The sequence below is a fragment of the Stenella coeruleoalba genome (assembly GCF_951394435.1).
Source record: "Stenella coeruleoalba genome assembly, chromosome: 2".
Classification (NCBI taxonomy): Eukaryota; Metazoa; Chordata; class Mammalia; order Artiodactyla; family Delphinidae; genus Stenella; species Stenella coeruleoalba.
This window is the reverse complement of record NC_137147.1, coordinates 66,282,281-66,306,809: the sequence shown is the minus strand read 5'-3', so window position 1 is coordinate 66,306,809 and position 24,529 is coordinate 66,282,281. Positions and strand designations below refer to the sequence as shown.

Here is a 24,529-nt window from a genome sequence, read left to right as displayed (position 1 = left end):
AACTAAGTTGTTCTTTTAGGATCTTAGAAGAGTATTTTCCTATATATTTACTATTAATTTTCACTACTAAGAATTAATAAACTAAAAGAACATACAAAACGTGAAGAATTTAAAATACTTGTGCCTTAAACACTCAACTGCTAAAAGTAAATTTTGTTTATTTTTATATATTTATTTATTTATTTGGTTGCACCGGGTCTTAGTTTTGGCACGTGGGATCTTCATTGCAGTGTGAGGGATCTAGTTCCCTGACCAGAGATCGAACCCGGGCCGCCTGCATTGGGAGCTTGGAGTCTTAACCACTGCACCACTAGGGAAGTCCCTCAACTGCTAAAATTTTTATCAGACAGTTTTGATCCCCAAATCTAAGCTTCAAATGTCTAAAGCTTTTTTTTTTTTTTTTTTCTGTACACGGGCCTCTCACTGCCGTGGCCTCTCCCGTTGCGGAGCACTGGCTCTGGATGCGCAGGCCCAGCAGCCATGGCCCACGGGCCCAGCTACTCCGCGGCATATGGGATCCTCCCGGACCAGGGCACGAACCCGCGTCCCCTGCAGGCGGACTCCCAACCACTGCGCCACCAGGGAAGCCCTAAAGCATTTTTTAAAAGAACTGTTTCTCAGTCCATGGGAAAATGTTAGATCTTTATGAAAGTTAGATTCTTTAAAAAATGAGTAAAACAATTTGTATTCAGTTTCATAATAATTATCAAGTAGTTTGGGTTCTTTTTTTTTAATATATTTTTTTTTATTTAACTGCATTGGGTCTTTGTTGCTGCGCGTGGGCTTTCTCTAGTTGCGGCGAGCAGGGGCTACCCTGTTTGCAGTCCGCGGGCTTCTCACTGAGGTGGCTTCTCTTGTTGTAGAGCACGGGCTCTAGGCATGCAGGCTTCAGTAGTTGCAGCATGCAGGCTCAGTAGTTGTGGCACAGGGGCCCTAGAGCACGCAGGCTTCAGTAGTTGTAGCATGTGGGCTCAGTAGTTGTGGTGCATGGGCTTAGTTGCTCCGCGGCATGTGGGATCTTCCAGGACCAGGGATTGAACCCGTGTCCCCTGCACTGGCAGGTGGATCCTTAACCACTGCGTCACCAGGGAAGTCCAGGGGTTTTTTTTTTAAAGACTTATTTTACTGAAGTACAGATGATGAACAATGTTGTGTTAATTTCTACTGTAGAGCAAAGTTTGGGTTCTTTATAAAAATGATACAACAAAGAAGAACTCTTTTATGTTCAGTTTTAACATTTAACTTACAGTTTGGTGGGAAGATAACTTGGAGAATCATCTTTGCTTCGAATAAGATCATTACATTTATCGATTGTCTCATAAACAGAGAATGTATCTCCAATACTATAAAGAATGGCTAGATTCTTAGCAAGGAGTTTGCGAGTAGGAGGCCCTGGGGAGCTGTTCAACAAAGATAGGAGCTGTTCCACAAGAGTTTTCTGTTTCTCCCTTACATCACTCTAGAAAGGAAGGTAACAAAGATAATTCAAGTCAACATAATTACACATAATCCTTTAATATGATTTTTCTTTCATATAATTAAGAACTAACTAAAAGCCTCTAGAAAAATGCAAAATTATTTTGATTAAATAGTACAAATAAGTTGGTGGCATGGCTATTACACCTCATTAACAGGTAGTTTGTTGCCCTGCTGATATCTCCAAAAAATAAATTCTGAACTACAATATACTGGAGTCTTTGTGAACAAAGACAAGGGCTCTATTTTTTCTATGTCCTTCTTCTTAGGTTTGAAAGGTAGAGCAAATTTATATCTTAACTAGAGCTTCTTAGTTCTTAAGTCTCTGCCCAATATATATCTGCATCAATAAGCAGCAACCTAAAACCTATCACCAGAGCTGATCTTGTAATGGGTTACCTGTTTTACTCAGATCATTTTCTAAGTTTAGTGCAATTTTCTTTTTGCAAGCTTATGCATCTAAATGCCGATAGTGTGACTCCATTTTACTTGTCTATGCTCTGAAAAAGGAGTACAGAATATCATCACAGTGGTAATGGTATTCAGGTGCTCCCTGAGGCCTAAACTTCCACCATAAAATATTTGTTAATTTAGTGTATGGATTTTTGTCATTTGTTAAATTCTAAATGTCTCCATGAGTAGTCTTTGCACCATTTCTGTATTACATAGGGTGCTGTCATTCTGTAGAATATCTTTATTTTTAGGAGATGTATGCAAAAGTATTAGAAGTAAAGCAGCAACTCACATGGCTCTGTAAAACAGTTAAACATGGCAAAATGTTAACAACTGCTGAATGTCGGTAAAGGGTATGAGTGATTAGTCTTCACTTTCTGGTAGCCATTTCATAAACTTTTAAAAGGGAATGTGTGTACTCAAAGGCTCCTCAATTCTTACTCCCCTTAAAGAGTCCACACTTTTTTTTAAAGTGAAACTCCCATCACATTATTTAGCGCTATACTGCACCAGGATGTCATGCATGTGGAGTGACACAAGGTACAGAAGACAATGCTAATGAAATCTAACGCAATGTGCTCTGTAGTTAGTTTTTAATATATTTGAAAGTAATACTACAAATACTGGCTAATTTCTTCCTGCTCTTTTGAACAGAAGAAACCTCCTATTTCAATATAAAGTCTTACTAAGGTCTAACCTTTGAAAGCTAATTTAGGTTATACTGGACAGAACTAGAATATCAAATCAAAGGAACTTAAACATTATCTGGCAAGTAAAAAAAAACCTCAAAAAACAGTTTTTGCAATTTTACTCACCCTGCTGGTTGCTAGCAAGAGCTTCTCCAAATATCTCAACCAATCAAAAATAAACTCTGCCTTCTGAACGTCACCAAGTTGATTGTATGCTTCTTCATTCAGCAGTAAGCTATGAGCTAATTCCATTCCTTGCAGAAAATTCTCCTAGCTGGTCACGATTGTTCTCATTAAACTTCAGTCAATATACCTAAGGAAAAAAACCTATAATAGAGGAAAATAATATTTTAAAAGGAGGGTGAAAAGGAACACAATCACAATACTGGAAATCTTCCACAGAAAAGCACAAAGCATAAATAAATGGAGACATCTTTTGTAACAGCTCTAGGGTGAAACTGGGAAAATCCCAATAGTAAACCCTAGTTAACACTGACACAAAACCCCTTTTTTAGAGAGCAGACAGGAAAACAGAGTAGGATTATTGACATTCACATGCAAAAAGCTGCTAAACAGAAGAGACGTTCCATTAAAATTTTGAAAATTTTAAGGTTAGACTACTCAAGATTTTCAGTTTTCTCTGTAGCATAAGCACCTTTTTACTAAAATGGGTCATGGGTACATATTAACAAATGACCAAATCTCCAGACCTCCTGCTAAAATTCTATAGTAAAGCTTGATGTCTCCCTGGATCTTTGCCTCCATAAATAACCTGTCATTTAGCTGGAGATTCAAGGAGCAGAGGGACTTATTCCTATTAAAACCTGTTCTCCCAATCTAACAAAGACACTGCCTGAGGCTAGGAGTTTTGGGAAAGAGTCCCATCCCAACAAGTATAGATAGTCTCCTTATCGCTGAGAGCCTTGCTGTGAAAGCAAACTCATGTTTCTGAAGGCACTTGGATGGATGTTGTCCAGGGATCATAGCAATAAAGATCATGTCTGCTCTGACCCAGATCCAATGTAGCCTTCACGTCTGTTGCAGGAAATAATCAACATAAGACAGAGGAGGTTTTGTTTTGTTTCAGATTCATGATCATCTCCTGGGTACACTCTAGTTCCTGTGTTGCTTATATACAACACATAAGCATGTGTGCACAATACATACACACATACACAAATCTATAAGATAGCATTTGTGGTTATGGAATTTTTTATTTCTAGGTGCATGCTCAAGTATATGGCAGTAAAACACCATGATGTCTGTAACTCATTTTCACATGGTTAAGTACATCAATCAATTAGCCATAAAATATGGCAAAATGTTAACAGCTGAATGTTGGTAGTGGGTATGTGAGTAATCATTTTACTGTTCTTTAATTTTTCTGTATTTTTTAAAAGATCACAATAAAAAGTTGGAAAAATTATTTAAGAAGAGAAATTTTTTAAAAAACATAAGTTGGCTTTAAAAAAAATCATTACTACTACTTACAGGAGTAACAGCTATCATCAAGAACATTAAATGACAGAGATAGTACCATATACATATAAGATGGATACTCCTATTCACTGATGTACCAAAAATAAATTTGATACCTTATAAATAAAACTCCAAGCTGAACAGAAACAGGTAATTGGAACTGCACTGAAATACAGACAGAATGCTACAGGTAATTAAACTAAACCATATAAAATACAGAGCTCATATTCCCCTAAATAAATCTCAATCTTTTGTAGAGAAGCCAGCAAGATGTATTAGAAAATCAGATGGGAGAGACATGGGAAGGCTTTTCTTTCCTTTATTTTTTTCTCCAAGAAAGTTTATGGGTATAAAATTACCTAGAGTATCACATCATCATTATTGTTAAATAAGTAAAAGAGCCCCTCTAAAAGACAGTACTCGCAAACTGGTACACTGTTGGCTAAATTTGGCCTGCAATGTACGTACCAGGGAAAAAAATTAGTTACTAACATTTAAACATAAGGTTTTACACAAAAATCTGGGTCCATATCCCATACCGCAATGAATGACGGAATCTAAGAGGGGCAGGGACTCTCCATCAGGCACAGTCGCCAGCTAGACTGCCTCATTCACTTACATTATTTGCCAACTTCTATGGGTATTCAAGTTTTCAACCCCTACTCTTTACCTTACTTTCGTCCTCTGGCTTGGGTTAATATCCTATATTTTCACTATGATGCTGCCCCAGAGGCCAAAAGACAGCTTTGATCACCACTGTCTTCTCAAACCTATGTGCTGCTTTTAGCCATCTGGGTTGTCCCTCCCTAATTAGTCCTGCCCACACGCCCAGTGCCACCCATGACCTAGCACCAACTGCCCTCAAAACAAAACGGAAGTGCACATTTGATTATTTTCATAAATGTCAATTTTGAGGAACAAGAACAATATAAACAACCATGCTAACAAATTTACTTTTATAAAGATAACGTGAATTTTAGCTTCTTGTTTAAAAAACCCTCCTTTGGGCTTCCCTGGTGGCGCAGTGGTTGAGAGTCCGCCTGCCGATGCAGGGGACACGGGTTCATGCCCCGGTCCGGGAAGATCCCACATGCCACGGAGCGGCTGGGCCCGTGAGCCATGGCCGCTGAGCCTGCGCGTCCGGAGCCTGTGCTCCGCAACGGGAGAGGCCACAACAGTGAGAGGCCCACATACCGCAAAAAAAATAATAAAAAACCCTCCTTTACTTTCTTAAATTATCGAAGTGAACTGACCAAAATACATATAATTAAGGATAAAGTTAATAAATGTTACAGAAATAATTTCCAGAAGAAAGCTACTAAGTGTACCGAAGGTGAAAAGCAAGTTTGCACTCAGTATCTATGACGGTGAGAGGAAAAAAAAAAACCTGAGTATCATAGAGAAAACTTCTTATAACCACCAGGGCAACTCAAAATCTCAAGAATCAAATTACCCTTTTTAGAGGTCATTAGGACTGCTCAAGAGACATTTTTTTCCTTAGGCAGCAGCAATATTGTGGTGTAAAATGATCTATCAAGAAACAAAATAGCTAACACAATGCAATAATAAATAATTCAGTAAAAGGTTGAGATCATAAGCAGGGCATAAAGTTATCTACAATGCCCTCAATACATTCCTCATATAAATCACTCCTAAAAGAAGCAGACAATTCACACTGGTAATCCCACATCTAAACCCCCAAATCTAAAATGCACCTGCAATCTCCACATACCTACCATCAGTGAGAGAAGCAAATGCATTTTGCAAATAACAGATGCTCCTGCTCTAACCTACAGTTTCACTTTAGGATGATGAATACAAACGAAGTCAATCTACCGTTATGTTTTAATCTAACCACAACCCTATGGCTATATATACCTGAAGGATGCTTATTTTTCTAGTTTTTCTCTTATTTTCCATTTTTATGTTTGTTGAGATTACAAAGTGATTAGTTTATTAAAAGTGAACATATATAACATTTTTCAAGGTACAGTTATGCTACTTGAAAAAAAGATTCCATCAAACTGTTGTGTGCCAACTGTAATGCCAGCCATTATTTTTGACAGAAACTAATTATTTATTGATCACTCATTATAGTCCAGGCACTACTCCAAGCGCTTTACATTTTCTTGAATAATTAATTCGCAAAACTGTCCTTGGGTAGCTATTTTTATTAGCACTATTTTAAGATGAGGACATTGAGGCACAGAGAAGTTGAGTAGCTTTCCTAAGGTCACACAGAACCTGGTCATACACTTCAGCAATCTGACTCTAAATATATGTGCTTTAACCACGAGATACTATGCTGCTACCCTTTTATCCAATCAAGCCTGTCAAACACCTTGAAGCCAGGCATTTTATTTATTCATTCATTCATTTTTATTGAAATATAGTTGATGTGCAATATTATGTTAGTTTCAAGTGTACTACATAATGATTTGACATTTGCAAACATGAAATGATCACCATATCTGTATAGGGTTTACAGAACTATTTTGGGAACATATGCTGAAGTTTATGCAGGGGGGAATAAGTCTCCCTAATCTTTTTGGTCGTTTTAGTTTTTTAAAATGATTTATTATGTCATTTTGAAGAGAGAAAAGAGAAAAAAATCACATACATGCAAAGAAAACATCAAACACAAAATAAGATAGGTTTGTCGAATTGGTTTGTTGTTTTTTTCTTTCCAGAGCATTAAAAGACAATTTACAAAATGAATAAGCCACTCAGCAGTAAATGGAACTAATTCCAGAATGTATCAAGCAGTTAAAGTTTCGGAATCTTTCTCATACTTAAATTTAAATTACTTTTCTTTGACTCTCAACTCACGTCTCTAAAAGACATCACAACAGCTTCAACTCAGCCTCCAGTCTTTAGCTTCTCAGTATTGTTCAAAAAGCACACAATAAAACAAACAAAAAACCTCTCAAGAATCTCCCATACTTCAGGTACATACATAAATCTTTTTAAAACCTATTCCTTTCAAAAACCAAAACAAAACCCCAAAACAGTAATTAGCTTGTTGGGGAAGAAGGAAACTTTCCTCTACCCTTTTAGGTTTTTCTGGATGGTCTAAGATTAAATTGACATGAGACAGATTAACAGGAGAAAAATTTAATTCTGGACATACAGAAACCCCATACACAAGAGGGTCAAAGACCCCAGATACATGAAATGTTGAAAGACAGAAAGGTAAAATAAGGTATTATGCCATTCTAAACTAAGGAATGGGACAGTGGCCTGGGGCTTCGAAGGGCAGGAAGAGTCATTCACAGGACGATTAAGAAGAGTAAATGTTTGGTAACTAGATGTTTGCTCTCACATAGAGATGGGTCTACTTAGATTAAAATTACCTCCAGCAATAACTCTTTTCTGGGAAAAATCCCAAATTTAAATTCTTCTAAGTAGTTATGGGAGGGGCAGTATTTTCTCTTGAACCCACAGCATCTCGACTGCCTTTAGTTCAAAACAATCCTCATGCAAAAGTGACACACTTCGGGCAGTTCGTTCTGAATCCCAAGATTTAATCTAGAAAGAAGATGGATCATTCTTTACTGACCTATTATTCCCTATGACCTGTGATTCAGGATTTGCAAAATTACAGGTTACAAAATAGGAACTCACAAGTTACACAGAGCATTAGGTCATAATTAAGATGTTGCCTAAGGAAGGCTGCCCTTGGTAGAAAGAAAATGAGGTCTTTCTGTTACTGTACTTTAAATATCCCTAGGCACAGTCTTAAAGTTGGTTTGCTGACAAACTGTATTTCACTGGTTGTAGGGTAAAATGACTATTGAAGGAAATCACTTATAATTCTAGAGTTAACAGTTTCTTCTTAATGATTTTAAAATCCTGTCTGTATTCCATTTTTGAATCTGAAATACCTTGCTTCTTCCTACAATAAACTATTTCAAAATTCACCTTAAAAAAAAGCCTTCCTTCAGGAAGCCTTTCATGATTATACTGTCTTCTCTTGGTATAGCACTTTTTCCATTATTATAGTTATGCTTCATAAAATGTTTGGCTTCTCTAGCCATCATTTAAATTGTGAGATGCTCCTGGTATTTTTCCAAATCATGATTCAAAAATGTTAACAATGATTATTAGAGTAGTAGCATTATGGGTAATGCTATCTTCTCTAGTCTCCAAATTTTTAATGATTTAAAAACTTTTAAAATGAAACCCTTAGAAACCAAAAAATAAACTAAACTTCCGTTAGATTCCTAACTTTTATAATCCATAATACCATTTGTTAGCATCATCTTCGTAACATCACAAGTGGGAAGGACAAATGTATTGCCTGCTGTAGTTCACGGCAATGCCTTTCACTTTCCAAACAGATTCCCAAATCACAAATTGACAACAGTAGCTATTACTCACTGAGCCAGGAACTTTTAGGTGCTTAATTTATATCACCTCTAATCATCACAAGGAAGAAAGCAAGGAAGGCATTACTCTTCCCCATTTCATGGAAGAAAAAACTTACATGCCAATAAACAGTAGAGCTGAAAATGAACCCAGGTCTCTTTGGCAACAAAGCTCATTCTCCTTCCTCAATGCTAGGAAGCCCTTCCACAGGGGGAAAAAAGGAAAAACAGCATTTTTCATAAAGATGTAAGAGACAAAAAGTGTGGAATAAACAGGGCATGGCGGGGGGTGGGGTGGGGAGGCATTACTTTATATTTGGGCTCATTCTCTCCCTATTTCCCCCTACACCTTTTAGTAAATCACAAAATAGGTTTCACCTCCCAAGTCCTCCAAGGATAAGGGTCAATTAAAAAGGCAGCACTGGGAAAACAGCAAAAGGAACAATACAGATGAGGTTGGTAAACTTAAAATTAAAAGCTAAGCATGTCAAGACAGTAGACTTATAACAATGCAGACTAGTGGTTCTCAACTCTGGCTGCTTTTTTTTTTTTTAATTAAAAAAATGTTTTTTAACATCTTTATTGGAGTATAATTGCTTTACAATGGTGTGTTAGTTTCTGCTTTATAGCAAAGTGAATCAGCTATACATATACATATATCCCCATATCTCCTCCCTCTTGCATCTCCCCCCCGCCCTCCCTATCCCACCCCTCTAGGTGGTCACAAAGCACTGAGCTGACCTCCCTGTGCTATGTGGCTGCTTCCCACCAGCTATCTATGTTACATTTGGTAGTGTATATATGTCCATGCCACTCTCACTTCGTCCCAGCTTACCCTTCCCCCTCCCCGTGTCCTCAAGTCCATTCTCTATGTCTGCGTCTTTATTCCTGTCCTGCCCCTAGGTTCTTCAGAACCTTTTTTTTTTTTTTTAGATTCCATATATATGAGTTAGCATACAGTATTTCTTTTTCTCTTTCTGACTTACTTCACTCTGTATGACAGTCTCTAGGTCCATCCACCTCACTACAAATAACTCAATTTCATTTCTTTCTATGGCTGAGTAATATTCCATTGCGTATATGTGCCACATCTTTATCCATTCATCTGTCAATGGATACTTAGGTTGCTTCCATGTCCCGGCTATTGTAAAGAGAGCTGCAATGAAATTGTGGTACATGAGTCGTTTTGAGTTATGGTTTTCTCAGGGTATATGCCCAGTAGTGGTATTGCTGGGTCATATGGCAGTTCTATTTTTAGTTTTTTAAGGAACCTCCATATTGTTCTCCATAGTGGCTATATCAATTTACAGTCCCACCAACAGTGCAGGAGGGTTCCCTTTTCTCCACACCCTCTCCAGCATTTATTGTTTGTAGATTTTTTGATGACAGCCTCTGGCTGCTTTTAAAAAATACTGAAGTTGAGCCTAAACCAACTTAATCAGAATCTCTGGAGGCTGGGGTGCTGTGACAAATGGATTTTTCATTTAATCCTCACATCACCATTATAAAATTGTGACCAGGGGTAGGCTGCAGCTCCACTCACCACCAAAGTCATCCCTCTGCTAGCCAATCACCCCTGATTTTCCAGGAGGAAAATCACATACAAGTTTTGGAGCAATGGCTTGTAAGAAGCCCACACCCTGTTTCCTTCTGACGTTGAGTTCATTTTGTTGTCCTTGGAAAAGGCTGTTTTTCTTTAACCAAAAATAACCAAAACACTTAAAAAAACCCCAAAAAACTAGCACTATTAATTTATAAGTAAAGAATGCTGAGACTAGATAATATAGATAATTTTAATAGCTGATTAGTGTCCCCTACTCTCCTATAATTCATCTATTAAATTGGGTAAGAAAAATTTAACTTGATTATTATTTTTAGATAAGCCCATAGCAACTGAAACTGCTTTAGAAAATAGCAGGAATACGACAATGAAATTCAAATCTATGATATTAGTATTTGACATGAATTTAGTCTTTCTAGTTGTCTGTAATAACCCTAAAAATAAATTAGTTAACCATTAGTTAATACTTTAAAATGTTAAGTGTATAATACTGATTTAAGCTCAGTAAGGATTTGATTTAGCTGAGTGATTCAAAATTATACGTACTTTAAAACTAAATATTATAAATATAAAAACTTCATAGCCAATACTGAGATTTTAGAAAAGCTGATAGATTCATAGTGACAGTACAAACAGATTCCACTCTTTTGGAAAATATAAACAAGCCATAGAAATATCAAAACCATTTGTCAAAAGCATCAGCTTTTGAAAATTCATGCCAGAGAAAGAAAAAGGAAAATATCACAAGCGTAAGTGTTGATTACAGCACTATGAAAAGTGAAAACTGGAAACCTGAAAGTCCAACATTAGAGAAATGGTTAACTTAAGTTTGACATTTTCAAAGAGTATTAGGCTCTTATTAAAAATTATAATTATGGAAACTATAAGTACATAAATCTTAAACGTCGAGGGCGTGCCACAGGTAAAGCAGTGTTTCCTAAAGAGTGTTTTGTAGAACAATAGTGCCAAAGAATGAGGAAATGAGGATAAGTGTTGTGTGTGAGGGAGCAGAATCCAAATCCAAATCCAAATCATTTTGGGAAATGCCAAGTTGGCAGTTTTCCTTCCTACAGAGGGTCCCCACACATGTAATATGGTAATGTGCACTACGTATTGCCAGAAGCGTGTGTGTGTGTGTGTGTGTGTGTGTGTGTGTGTGTACACACACATAAAATATATATAGGGTGGGCAAAAAAGTGCCTTCAGTTTATTAAGTAAAAATAAAAGACACACTTTTCATTTTCACCAAGAACTTCATTGAAAAATGTATTCACCCTTTTGTTCCACTATCTTCTGCCATCTTTCAGGCAACTTCATAATTCCATCTTCTCAAAACTTTTTATCTTTTTGAGAAAAGAACTGTTCCAGGTGCATTTTACAGTCTTCCAGGGAACTGAATTTTTTTCCAATAAGAGAATTTTGCAAAGCCCGAAATCAATGGAAATCCGAAAGTGCAATATCTGGTGAATACAGCAGATCAATCAGAACTTCCCAGCCAAGCTGTAACAGTTTTTGCCTGGTCATCAAAGAAACATGCGGTCATGCGTTATCCTGATGGAAGATGATGCGTTTTCTGTTGACTAACTCCGAATGCTTTCTGTTGAGTGCTGCTTTCAGTTGGTCTAATTGGGAGCAGTACTTGTTAGAATTAATCGTTTAGTTTTACAGAAGAAGCTCATAATAGAGCACTACCTCCCAACCCCACCATATACACATCACCTTCTTTGGATGAAGACCAGCCATTGGTGTAGTTGGTAGTGGTTCACTTTGCTTGCCCCACGATCTCTTCTGTTCCACATTGTTGTACAGTATCCACTTTTCATCTCCCATCACAATTTGTTTTAAAAACGGCACGTTTTCATTACATTTCAGCAGAGAATCGCATATGGAAATATGGTCAAGAAGGTTTTTTTGGCTTAAATTATGTGGAACCCAAACATCAAAGTGATTCACATAACCAAGATGGTGCAAATGATTTTCAACACTTGATTTGGATATTTTGAGTATGTCGGCTATCTCCCACCTCATATAAGGTTGATGGTTCTCAGTTAATGTCTCGATTTGATCACTAGCAACTTCAACTGGTCTACCTGACTGTGGAGCATCATCCAGCAAGATATCTCCAGCATGAAACTTCGCAAACCACTTCTGACATGTTCGATCAGTCACAGCGCCTTCTCCATACACTGCACAAATCTTTTTTTCTGTTTCAGTTGTGTTTTTACCTTTCCTGAAATAATAAAGCATAATATGCCAAAAATGTTGTTTTTCTTCCATCTTCAATATTAAAATGGCTGTACAAAAATTCACCAATTTTGATGTCTTTTATTATTTTTTAATAGATCTTTATTGGAGTATAATTGCTTCACAATACCGTGTTAGTTTCTGTTGTACAACAAAGTGAATCAGCCATATGCATACGTATGTCCCCATATCCCCTCCCTCTTGAGCCTCCCTCTGATCCTCCATAGCCCACCCCTCTAGGTCATCAGAAAGCAGCCAGCTAATCTCCCTGTTCTATGCTGCTGTTTCCCACTAGCTAACTATTTTACATTCGGTGGTGTACATATGTCGATGCTACTCTCACTTCGCCCCAGCTTCCCCCTCCCACCCCGTGTCCTCAAGTCCGTTCTCTATGTCTACATCTTTATTCCTGGACTGCAACTCGGTTCATCAGTACCATTTTTTTAAGATTCCACATATATGCATTAGCATACGGTATTTGCTTTTCTCTTTCTGACTTACTTCACTCTGTATAACAGACTCTAGGTCCATCCACCCCACTACAAATAGCTCAATTGTGTTTCTTTTTATGGCTGAGTAATATTCCATTGTATATATATGCCACATCTTCTTTATCCATTCATCCGTCAGTGGACATTTAGGTTGCTTCCATGTCCTGGCTATTGTAAATAGTGCTGCAATGAACACTGCGGTACATGACTCTTTTTGAATTACGGTTTTCTCAGGATATATGCCCAGTAGTGGGATTGCTGGGTCATGTGGTAGTTCTATTTTTAGTTTTTTAAAGACCGTCCATACTGTTTTCCATAGTGGTTGTATCAATTTACATTCCTACCAACAGTGCAGGAGGGTCCCCTTTTCACCACACCCTTTCCAGCGTTTACTGTTTCTATATTTTTTGATAATGGCCATTTTGACCAGCATGAGGTGATACCTCATTGTAGTTCTGGTTTGCATTTCTCTAATAATTAGTGATGTTAAGCATCTTTTCATGTGCCTCTTGGCCGTCTGTATGTCTTCCTTGGTGAAATGTCTATTTAGGTCTTCCACCCATTTTTTAACTGCATTGTTTGTTTTTTTGATATTGAGCTCCATAAACTGTTTGTATATTTTGGAGATTAATCCCTTGTTGTTTCATTTGCAAATATTTTCTCCCAATCTGAGGGTTGTCTTTTTGTCTTGTTTATGGTTTCCTTTGCTGTGCAGAAGCTTTTAATTAAGTCCCATTTGTTTTTGTTTTTATTTCCGTTACTCTAGAAGGTGAGTCAAAAAAGATCTTGCTGTGGTTTATGTCAAAGAGTGTTTTTTCTATGTTTCCTCTAAGAGTTTTATAGTGTTTGGTCTTACATTTAAGTCTTTAATCCATTTGGAGTTCACTTTTGTGTATGGTGTTAGGTAGTGTTCTAATTTCATTCTTTTACATGTAGCTGTCCAGTTTTCCCAGCACCACTTACTGAAAAGGCTGTCTTTTCTCCATTGTATGCTCTTGCCTCCTTTGTTGTAAATTAGGTACCCATGTGTGTGTGGGTTTATCCCTGGGTATTCTATCCTGTACCGCTGATGTATATTTCTGTTTCTGTGCCCGTACCATACTATCTTGATTACTGTAGCTTTTTGGTATAGTTTGAAGTCGTGGAGCCTGATTCCCCCAACACCATTTTTCTTTCTCAAGATTGCTTTGGCTATTCGGGGTCTTTTGTGTTTCCATACGAATTGTAAAATTTTTTGTTCTAATTCTGTGAAGAATGCCATTGGTAGTTTGATAGGGATTGCACTGAATCTGCAGATTGCTTTGGGTAGTATAGTCATCTTCAAATATTGATTGTTCCAATCCAAGAACATGGTATATTTCTCCATTTATGTCATCTTTCATTCCTTTCATCAGTGTTTTATAGTTTTCTGAGTACAAGTCTTTTGCCTCCTTAGGCAAGTTTACTCCTTGGTATTTTATTCTTTTTGTTGCAATGGTAAATGGGAGTGTTTCCTTAATTCTCTTTTTGATTTTTCGTTGTTGGTGTATAGGAATGTCAGAGATTTCTGTGCATTAATTTTGCATCCTGCAACCTTACCAAATTCACTGGTTAGTTCTAGTAGTTTTCTGGTGGTATCTTTAGGATTTTCAAGTATAGTATCATGTCATCTGCAAACAGTGACAGTTTTACTTCTTTTGCAATCTGGATTCCTGATAAGTCTTTTTTTAAATGCATGCAGATATGACAGCTCTCACATGTAATCTAACAAAATCGTTTCAAATGAAGTTAAAGACAACTAAGCGCTACTAGAGCTATCTTACAGAAAAAACTGAATGAACCTTTTGGCCCACCCAGTATATATATGGCACTCGATGTTTCTCAACATCTTTTAAGTATGAACCTTTGCCCCACCTTTACCTTTTTCTTGTTTTCCACTCAGTGTTCTATAGTACACAATCTTTAAATACTAATCATTAAAGACTATTGTAAGTCAAAAAATTTAAAATTCCCTTTCGTTTATACTGTGATAGGATTTTTTAAGAAGTAGAAGAATGCGTAACAAGTCAATGTCACACTTCTGCTTAAAAGTAGCCATTTCTGGGACTTCCCTGGTAGTGCAGTGGTGAAGAATCCACCTGCCAACACAGGGGACACGGGTTTGAGCCTTGGTCCGGGAAGATCCCACATGCTGCAGAGCAACTAAGCCTATGCGCCACAACTACTAAGCCTGCGCTCTAGAGCCCACATGCCAAAACTACTGACGCCTGTGTGCCTAGAGCCCATGCTCCGCAACAAGAGAAGCCACCGCAATGAGAAGCCTGCGCACCACAACAAAGAGTAGGCCCCGCTTGCCGCAACTAGAGAAAGCCCACATGCAGCAACGAAGACCCAACGCAGCCAAAAATAAATAAAATTTTAAAAAATAATAAATTTATTTAAAAAGTAGCCATTTCTGATTAATATTTTGGATCAAATTATCTAACATTCAGAATTCTAAATATAAACAGAATCTTTTCTACTCCTGGAATATGAGTAAAGAAAAAAATAGTTTTAACTAACCTAGTATATTTAAGATTTATCAGTTCACATAAAAATCTGTATTATTCATAATTTTAACAATCTAAAAATGGCTTGTTGCACCATAAATTTTAAAATTTCATTTTTGGATTCTGAATACAATTCCCATAAAATCAACTTAATCCATGTTGTCAACTTAATCCATTTTGTCATATGACAAAAATCTAACTTGCATCATGCCCCAGGCACAGCACTAATACCTTGTTTTACTATATAATGAAAATACATTCAGTGTACCAAGATTCAAACAATATTTCCTGCAAACTTGGTAGAAATGGCAAGAATGTTGCTTCTCACCACTGCATAATACAAGTCAATAGGAAAGGCAGATACGCTCAACTCCAAAAACTGATGGGGAGCACATCCTATAGGACAGAGAAGCTAGGATGGAATAGGAAAGAAACAGGAGTTATACAGAAATTTATAAGTTGGGGTAAGAAAGGGCCAGAAGTAGGGATGCAATTTCCTTTGCCTTCCTTTCTTGTTTTTCCAAAGTGCTGTAGATTACCATTAGGGACAAGAAGAATGGCAGAAGCTGCACTCGATGAAGGAGATTGCCAATAGGGGCCCCATTTGATGTCCAGCCCTGGGAATTCTCCTTGCAGATTACAAAAGAGAAAACCTTGAAGGGTAAAAGGAAGTATGGGTGGAGGGGGAGGGGAACTGAGCAGCAGGAACCAACTCTAATAAGGAAATGATGGAACAGGAACTAACATTTCTTGAGGATTTACTTACTAGAAACTTTTAATTCACTATCTCATTTAATCTTCATAACACTGAGACTCAGATATTATCATCCTCATTTTACAGATGAGGATAATGAGTTAAGCAATTTGTCCAACATGAAGACGCTATTTAAGTGGAAGAAAGATTAACGCCTACATCTGTCTAGTTTCAATGTCCATGTTCCTTCAACTACTTTCTACATTCTCTTCATATAGTCTCTAATCACTGCTATTACTGACAGTTACTGCCATGCCCACTGAAGCATCTAATCTTTATAACTTTGTTCTTTCTTATCACTTCACTCTCATCTTAGGTCTCCAATACTTTTAGGCTTTTTGATAAAGTGTGAGGTCTACTAGAGACATCAACTTCCAGAGGGCCCTTTCCATCTAGACAGTAAATCAATAAGTACTAACAGTGTTAGGTTAGTCTGGCTATTCTTTACAATTTTTATCACTCTTTATTCCACAAACCAACTCTTCCACCTCCCCCTGGGAAGAAAGATTTCACTTTGGAATTCCAGAAGGCAAATTTTAAAAGAGAAATTTTACTCTAGTATCTCCTACCACACTCAATTTGAAAGTCACTATCTAGCAATCTCACTACTTGGTACCTAATTATGAATCCAGTAACAAGAAGTACAATAAAAAACAAAACAAGTTTAAAAAAAAGAAGATATACAGCAATTGTTTCAAAGATCATGACCTTTACTGACGTAAGTTTCTTGTCTCTCAACGCCAGTTTATTCTTAGTTTAGTTTAGACAAGACTAATAATCCAGTTATCTGGATTCTAGTTAGGGTGGAGTAGAGCACCATATTAAAAGTGAAGAAGCAAACTCATTGAGAGCAGGAAGAAGTCAGAGCAGGCAGGTATCAGTGATGGAAGTGACAAATACTATTTAATACAGATATTTTAAAAAGCAGGCAATATGGGGATACTTAGTTCAAGAGCAAAGTGCACAAGATGCCATTATTCCCCCAGCTCATCAGAGGCCAGGAATCCTTGCTCAATTTTCCAAAATATCACTGTTTTTGCTGCTCATGAAATCTGCCACCTAGGATTTCCTAGTCAGCCATTAGAGTCCACCTGCTATAGAATCCCCTCCTTTTTCCCCTTCTAACTATTCATGGCTCTTGCACGCTGGTTAGCATTCACAGATTCACCCTTAATGCACACTATGGTCTGACATCTTGGCTTTTCCTCATGGTTCCCACTTCTAATTTACAACATATCTTATGAAATGCCTAGTCTATAATTTAGCTACAGCTCTGACTCTCTTGGAGCCCTATCTGAGGGTTCTTGTTTTTCAGCAGACACTGCTTCCTACTCCCTGCCAGATGCCTAAGTAGGCTCTTAACGTTGCCAAGTGCAGCTCCCTGGAACAACTCCATTATTCCTCTGCTTTCTGGCTGCCACCATCATGGCCCACCCAAGTAATACACTGAACATACCATCTATTACCTCTAACCCCTAGTTGCTCTGGGGCAGCACTCCATAATCAAACTCACTGATATTTCTGCAGCAAAAGATAAACATTCACATAAAGGTGGGATAAATAATGACTATAAATAGCTTCATATCAGCTCAGGTGATGTTTTGCTGCCAAATGAGTTAAGAAAAAAGCCTTTTGGACTCTGTAAGTTTACGGGATTTTATACCTGCATATACTTTTCTTATCTTTTTTGTTTTTTTGCTTTGCAGATTTCCTCCCAAAATATCTTTAAAAAATTTTTGTGCATTTCAATGGGTAATTTCAATTTTCTGATAATTTTTTTTTTTTTGCGATACGCGGGCCTCTCACTGTTGTGGCCTCTCCCATTGTGGAGCACAGGCTCCGGATGCGCAGGCTCAGTGGCCATGGCTCACGGGCCCAGCCACTCCGCGGCATGTGGGATCTTCCCGGACCGGGACACGAACCCGTGTCCCCTGCATCGGCAGGGGGACTCTCAACCACTGCGCCACCAGGGAAGCCCTGATAATTTTACTTACATAAAAAATGTATTGAACAAGTGAGGTATTATTATGAATATATATACAAAAACATGCATATATTCAACATACAGAAATCTACAAGCCCAAGAGAAAAGGATATAGACAGATGCTGTTGTATATCCATAGAGAAGCATAATCTAGAAAATAAGTACAAAGAAGTACATATATAAAATATTTTATTTAGTGAAGTTAGAACCATACCACGGTTTTAAGATAAGCAAAAGTATATACTCTGCTTTAAATATTTAAATATCACCTCATACAAGTTTTCCTTCTTTCCTGTCACATAATTAGCTCTAATTTCTTAGGCAGGTAACACTAACATAATACTTTAATATGGCTATATTATGCTTCTTTTCTAGAAATAATTATCTTTTAAGTTGTTACTACTAAAAGAAAATCCCTAACATGATTCAGGATACATGCTACAGTTTCAATCTGTTGGGTATCTGTTTAGACGGTTCCAATTTCCAATTTGGGTCTTACTGTATATATACGTTTGACTTCATGCTCACAGTTACACTGTCAATAATTTTCTGTCTGATCTTTTAATCAATGTCACTAGATTCATGGTAAAAAAAAAAAGTCTGAGTAAAAATAACTTACTGTTACTTGTGAAAAACACAAATATTAAAAAGAGACTTTACTAAATGAAAAAAAATCTCCACATCAGATCTAAATTAAAACTAAAATTATAAAGTTGTTAGAAAACACGTGAAAATCCTTCCCTTTCTCTAGCCTTCCAAAAGGCTAGGATTGCTGAAATTGAAAATTATTAGGTAAATATAACAGAAAAGGCATGACCTTTTTCCCTCATTACACATCTAGGATGTGGAAGCATTTATGGAATCCAGTAGTTCACCTAACATAATGAAAAAGATGAAGAATTAAAACTGAACTTAACCTACTTCCTCACACAAAAGATACAGTGATTAAGAGTTTACAGAGTTCTAGTCCAGGGTCAGCAATTTTTTCCTGTGAAGGACCAGAGAGTAAATACTTTAGGCTGTGTGGACCACACAGTCTCTATCACAACTACTCATAAACAATACATAAACGGCCATAAATAGATGAGTGTGGTTATGTTCCAGTACATTATCTATAAAAACTGGCAGCAGGCTGGATTTGACTCACAGCCTGTCAATTGCTGACCCCTAGTGTAACCCAAAGAATTTAACACTACAAATAGACAAAAGATTCAATTAAATGATATAAACAAGTCTCTACTAATTCCTTAGGCCTCAGTTAATTCATTTCTTAAATGAAGTTTAATAACAGTTTCTGCAGTCTCCTTAAAATGCAGAAATGCTTTTATGTGAGAGGACTAAGGTCCCACGAAGGGGCTGTTCAAAGCCATCAACTATACTATGGATAATTAATGAAACACAAGAGTCAATAAAGCCTTTTTAAAAAAATGCCGATGTCATTAAACTGGTTAATCAGGATTTAGAATAAAAGAATTTTAGAATATGAAGGGACCTGAACAAATCCAGAGTTTAATCTTTTACTTTATTCAAAAGATAATTAAGAAAAGCTCATAAAGGTTATCAACTCTCTCAATCCCCTTTTTGAAATAAAGCTGAATGGAAGAAAGGAAGATAGGTGTATTGCTTAAAGACGAGAGTTCTTAAATTTTTTCCTTAGAGAACGTATTATTAGTGCAATTTCTAAAAATCTTAAGGTACTTTGTATTATGTATTTTCTGTTCTTAAGTCAGATACAATGATAAACAAAAAGAAAAGAAGAGAAAAGTTAACAAAGATCCGTAAACAGCAGTGGAGGAGCTTAAGCTAAAATTCAGGTCTCCCGTCAGTTTAGGAATCTTCCAATACTATAACTATCTATATAAAATAGCTGTACTTTTTCCAACTGTCACTATTCTTGTTATAAACCCTGCCTGCTTACCCATTTCATTAAAGGGGAAAAAATCTATGGTATTAAAATGTAAGACAAATCTCGGCTTCAATGCTGACCTAAAACCACTTTCTCAAAGACATACTTTCTAAAATGTTTGAAAATGAAACAGGGCAATTCTCCTTTCCCCATCCACCTAATCCCAGCTCCAAGCACACTTTTTCCTTACACTATAATCTCACCAGAATATTTTCTCTGACAAAGTTCTGAACCCTACTTATGGGCCCCTTTTTTCCCTTTTAACGTCTTCTCTAGGCTGTTAACTTCCTTAAGGGCGCTGAGCCTGCACATAAAAGATGCTGAGTATTTGTTGAATAAATGACTGCACATAAAAACAGTGTATAACTATGACCTTTAATAAAGGATCACAAATCACTTGACACCTATTCTCCGACTTGACAGTTACAAAAATCATCTTACCTTATCGGAGGTATACATTACTGTGACTAGTAAATACCATAAAGCGCTTCATAAAGTTTCCAAAGACTTTATAATCCCTTGAAATGACACTGTGCTGGCCGAAAGTAGGGTAAGAAGTGCTTCCTCGTACTAAGCAAATGCTACCCCGGCAAAGGCTTACTTTCCTTGCAAGAAGGCACTATCCATAATCCACTCCACTGCTCCCGGAAACGCGCCTCCAGGGTTGCGCGCGGGCGTTCGGAGAACCTCTCCCGAAGCTCGGGTTGGGGCCCCGCTCCCGGCCAACCCCCGGCGCGGCGGGCGCCGCCAGGGCGGGTCCGGGGAGTGGCGCGCCGGCGAAGCGGGCTCCGACCTTCCGACCTTCCCCGCAAGCCTGGGGGCTCCCGCCGGCGGCCAGAGTCCACGCCTACCTGTTGTGCACGGGGGAAACCAGACTTCCCCGGAGCCCAAGAGGAAGGACGGAGTGCACGGCTACTCTGCCATCCCCGCGCCGCACTTCAGCCCCTTCTCGGCGGGCTCCGGCCCCTTCGGCCAAATCACCTAATCCCTCGTCCCGTTCCTGCTCCCCGGGTCCCAGCTTCCTCCACCGCTTCGCTGCCGCGACCACCCCGGGGACCCTCAAGCCGCTCAACTTACAGTGCAGGCCCCGGTGTGTGGTTCTTCGCAGCCAGCAGGCAGCAAGGACACCGCCCCCTCGCGCCGGGAGCCGCCTCCACCGCGGGGATTCCCGACTGCTCGCTCCCGGGGTCCGCCACGACCACGACTCAGCGACCGTCCCAGCCTCGCCAAGTTATCGGACCCACAGCGCGGAGACTCGCAGGCTGTAGCGACGGCGGGAGGGGCACGCGCGGGGCGGGACTGAAAGCTCGGAGCCTGGAGTGCGGCGGGAGCCAGCGATTGGGAACGCGCCCCGTACCGCGCCGAAGCCCCGCCAGCCGGCCGCCGAGCTATCGAGCGCCCACACTGGCAGGCGTGACTGCTCCACCTCCGAAAGAGCGATGGCGGAGACTGCGGCCTAGATTGAGGCCAGGTCAGCGTCTTTGAAGTCTGGAGAGCTTGGCCACACCCATTTTTGTTTGTTTTCGACGCTACCCAGAATCCTTGGGGCATCTTAAGTCTAAGACACAACTGGAGACTGTAGAAATTCAGGCAGGGAGTGCCGTGGGTGTAGGTGGTGGAATGCTAGACTGGGAAGGGGCCTTAGAGAGCCTTGTGTCCTACAGCCCGAAACTCTGGGGCCTGACGTAAAGTAGCTTGCTCAAGGTCACACACCCAGTCACTGGCGGAACTGGGATTAACAACCTCTTGGCCCCAAGTCAAGTGCGTTTTTCTAGTATACTCAGCATTTTGAACGTAATTTTTCAATTTTTATTTTGAAACAAGCACAAGCTTACAGAAATGTTGCAAGTATAGTACAGAAAACACTTTTCTTTCCTGAACCATTTGTGATCTAAGTTGCTGACACAATGCCACATTGTCCCTAAATACTTTAGTGTGTAGTTCTACTAATAAGCACCTCTATTACATAATCACAATATAACTATCAAAATCAAAATCTTTATGTGATACATTACATTTTGCCAGTTGTCCCAATAATGCTCTTTATGATGAAAGGATTCAGTTCAGGATCAAGCACTGTACTTACTTGTCACGTATCTTTAGTCACCTTCAATCTGGAACACTTCCTTGGTCTTTCTTTGACTTTCATATCCTTGATACTTGTGAAGATTCCTGGCCAATTACTCTACAGAATGGCCTTCACTTTGCATCTGTCTGATGCTTACTCATGATTAGATTCAGGGTAGATGTCTTTGATAGGACTCTCAGAGAAGTGATGCTCTGTTCTCATTGCGTCCTGTGAGGTGGCACATGATTTTAATGTCTGATTACGGGTGTTTATTTCAATAAGGTAGTGTCTGCCAGGCTTCTCCAGTAGTTACTTTTTTCCTCTTTGTAATTAGGAAGTATTTTGTGGGGGAAATTCTTTGAAACTATGTACATTTTTTTGTTTCTCATCAAACTTTCAATTAATTTATTTCTATCAGTATGAATTCAGAGTTTCCTATTTTATTAAATGTGTTATAATTTATCATTGTTTATTTTGGAGTTCAAATTGTCCCAACTTTGGTCAGTGGGATTCACCCATTCATGCTGGCTTCTGTGTCTTTGTGTGTTTTAAATCCTTTCACAATGTATTATTGTAAAACATTTTTTAAATACAGAAAACTGGAAAGAGTTTTATATAACATATATCCCACCATCCATATTATTCATTAACATTTTACTATTCTGTGCCCTTTTGACACACCTCCATCATTCTTTGAGTACTCCTTTACTTTCTGGCACCTGGATGCAGCCATTTATCCAGGAGTCCTGGTTCCTTTGAGTGGAGAATGGTATTTAGTTAGTTTGTTTGTTTATTTATTTATTTATGTTTGGCTGCATTGGGTCTTCGTTGCTGCGCACGGGCTTTCTCTAGTTGTGGCGAGCGGGGGCTACTCTTCATTGCGGTGCACGGGCTTCTCATTGCGGTGGCTTCTCTTGTTGCGGAACACAGGCTCTAGGCACGCAGGCTTCAGTAGTTGTGGCACACGGGGTCAGTAGTTGTGGCTCGCAGGCTCTAGAGCGCAGGCTCAGTAGTTGTGGTGCATGGGCTTTGTTGCTCTGCAGCACGTGGGATCTTCCCAGACCAGGGCTCGAACCCATGTCCCCTGAATTGGCAGGCTAATTCTTAACCACTGAGCCACCAGGAACATCCCCAAGAATGGAATTTAGAAGCATGAGGCATGCTCACTACTACTGAGGTATCACTGTTCAGGCTGTCTTAGGGTTTGTAGCTAAGGAATATTTGTACATTCATACACATATACAGTGCATCTATATATGTATACTCACACATATACACATTTATAGCTAGATTTCTTTAACTATGTATGTTGAAAAACCACATGTTCACAGTAAAACCTCCAATCCAGCATCAAACAGTTTATTCTAGTTTCTTCCCGTCCACATTTGTAACTCCTTTCTCCTACAGAGAGAATGATGGATCCTATTATCTTTGAGATATTTACTTGTTTGAACACCTCTCCTATATTTAAGCAATCACCCATTGCTGCCATCTCTCCCTTTGGAGGATGCTGCCCTTATCCCACTAAGGTTCTGAAACCCCAAAATTAGCCCCCACAAGCCCCTCCTTCTCTTTCCTTATCCCTGCTCCCAAACCCTGTGCCCATGCCCTGTCTGTAAGCCCTCTCCACCCTGCTCAGGCTCCATCCCTTGCCAAGCATCCCTCTAGGCACCCTCCTTATCCCACGAGAGAGAGAGAGAGAGAGAGAGAGAGAGAGAGAGAGAGAGAGAGAGAGAGAGAGAGAGTGTGTGTGTGTGTGTGTGTGTGTGTGTAGGGTACTGTAAACTATGCTGAGAAAGATACAAAGATATTCCAGATCCTGAAGGAGAGAGCAAATGCTGTGAAGTCCAGTTGGGAGGCTCATGAAAGGTTTATAGAAAGAGATGGCATTTAAAATGGGCTTTGAAGAATGCATAAGAATGGATGAGTAGGATATACTCTGTAAGATTCTGAAATAACTCTGGAAAATAATTTGAGCGCAAAATTATTTGTTCTTGGCCAAAGCAGAGAAAGTGATTCATTTTGACTGAGTATGTGGTACAAGAATAACAACACTAGAATTTTAGAGCTGGAAGGGATATTATGTATCATTGAGTCCAACCATTAATTTTACAAGGGATTCAAAGATGGCTCCAAACTTTGAGCCCAAGTGACTAAGCGAATTAACTTAGGAGGAAATAATAAGTTTAATTGTCAACACATCACATTTGAAGTGACAGTAGAGCATCCAAGGAGAAATGGAGGACTACAGCTTAGGAAAGGGTTCAGAACAAGAGCACTAGATTCAAAACGTTTCTACATGGAGTGGACAGCTAATACAATGAAAGAGAAAAAATAAAGAGAGAAAATGACAAGGACAGAACTCTGAGGAACAACCAGTTTAATTTTAACCAGGTGGAAATGTTTCACCTCTCAACTACTATTATACTTTGTTCAATCTCAAATTGAGATTTTAAGTCACAATAAAGAAGAAGCTGTAATATAATTAATGGAAAGAACACAGCTTTCAAATCTGGAGACTTGTGTTCA

At 38.7% G+C, this 24,529-nt stretch overlaps 2 protein-coding genes across 9 annotated transcripts in view; both read right to left on the bottom strand.

Moving 5' to 3' along the window:
- Positions 1-22,242, bottom strand: part of HEATR5A (HEAT repeat containing 5A) — a 113,620-nt gene extending 91,378 nt beyond the window's left edge. For 6 of the 8 annotated variants that reach the window (XM_079906476.1, XM_079906480.1, XM_079906479.1 and 3 more), the window contains exons 1-3: positions 21,010-21,459; positions 2,745-2,945; positions 1,248-1,459 (exon numbers count right to left, since the gene is read on the bottom strand). In XM_079906476.1, coding sequence (XP_079762602.1) covers positions 1,248-1,459; positions 2,745-2,870 — 338 coding nt within the window. In that variant the 5' untranslated portion in view covers positions 2,871-2,945; positions 21,010-21,459. Of the gene's footprint in view, positions 1-1,247; positions 1,460-2,744; positions 2,946-8,583; positions 8,667-21,009; positions 21,460-22,018 lie in introns of those variants that run through there. The other 2 variants (XM_079906474.1, XM_079906475.1) reach the window with 2 other exon arrangements.
- The window catches only part of DTD2 (D-aminoacyl-tRNA deacylase 2), a 42,124-nt gene continuing 29,010 nt past the window's right edge, over positions 11,416-24,529 (bottom strand). The window contains exon 5 of the transcript XR_013825198.1: positions 11,416-12,255. The gene's annotated coding sequence lies outside the window, so the exon portion shown is untranslated. The remainder of the gene's footprint in view (positions 12,256-24,529) is intronic.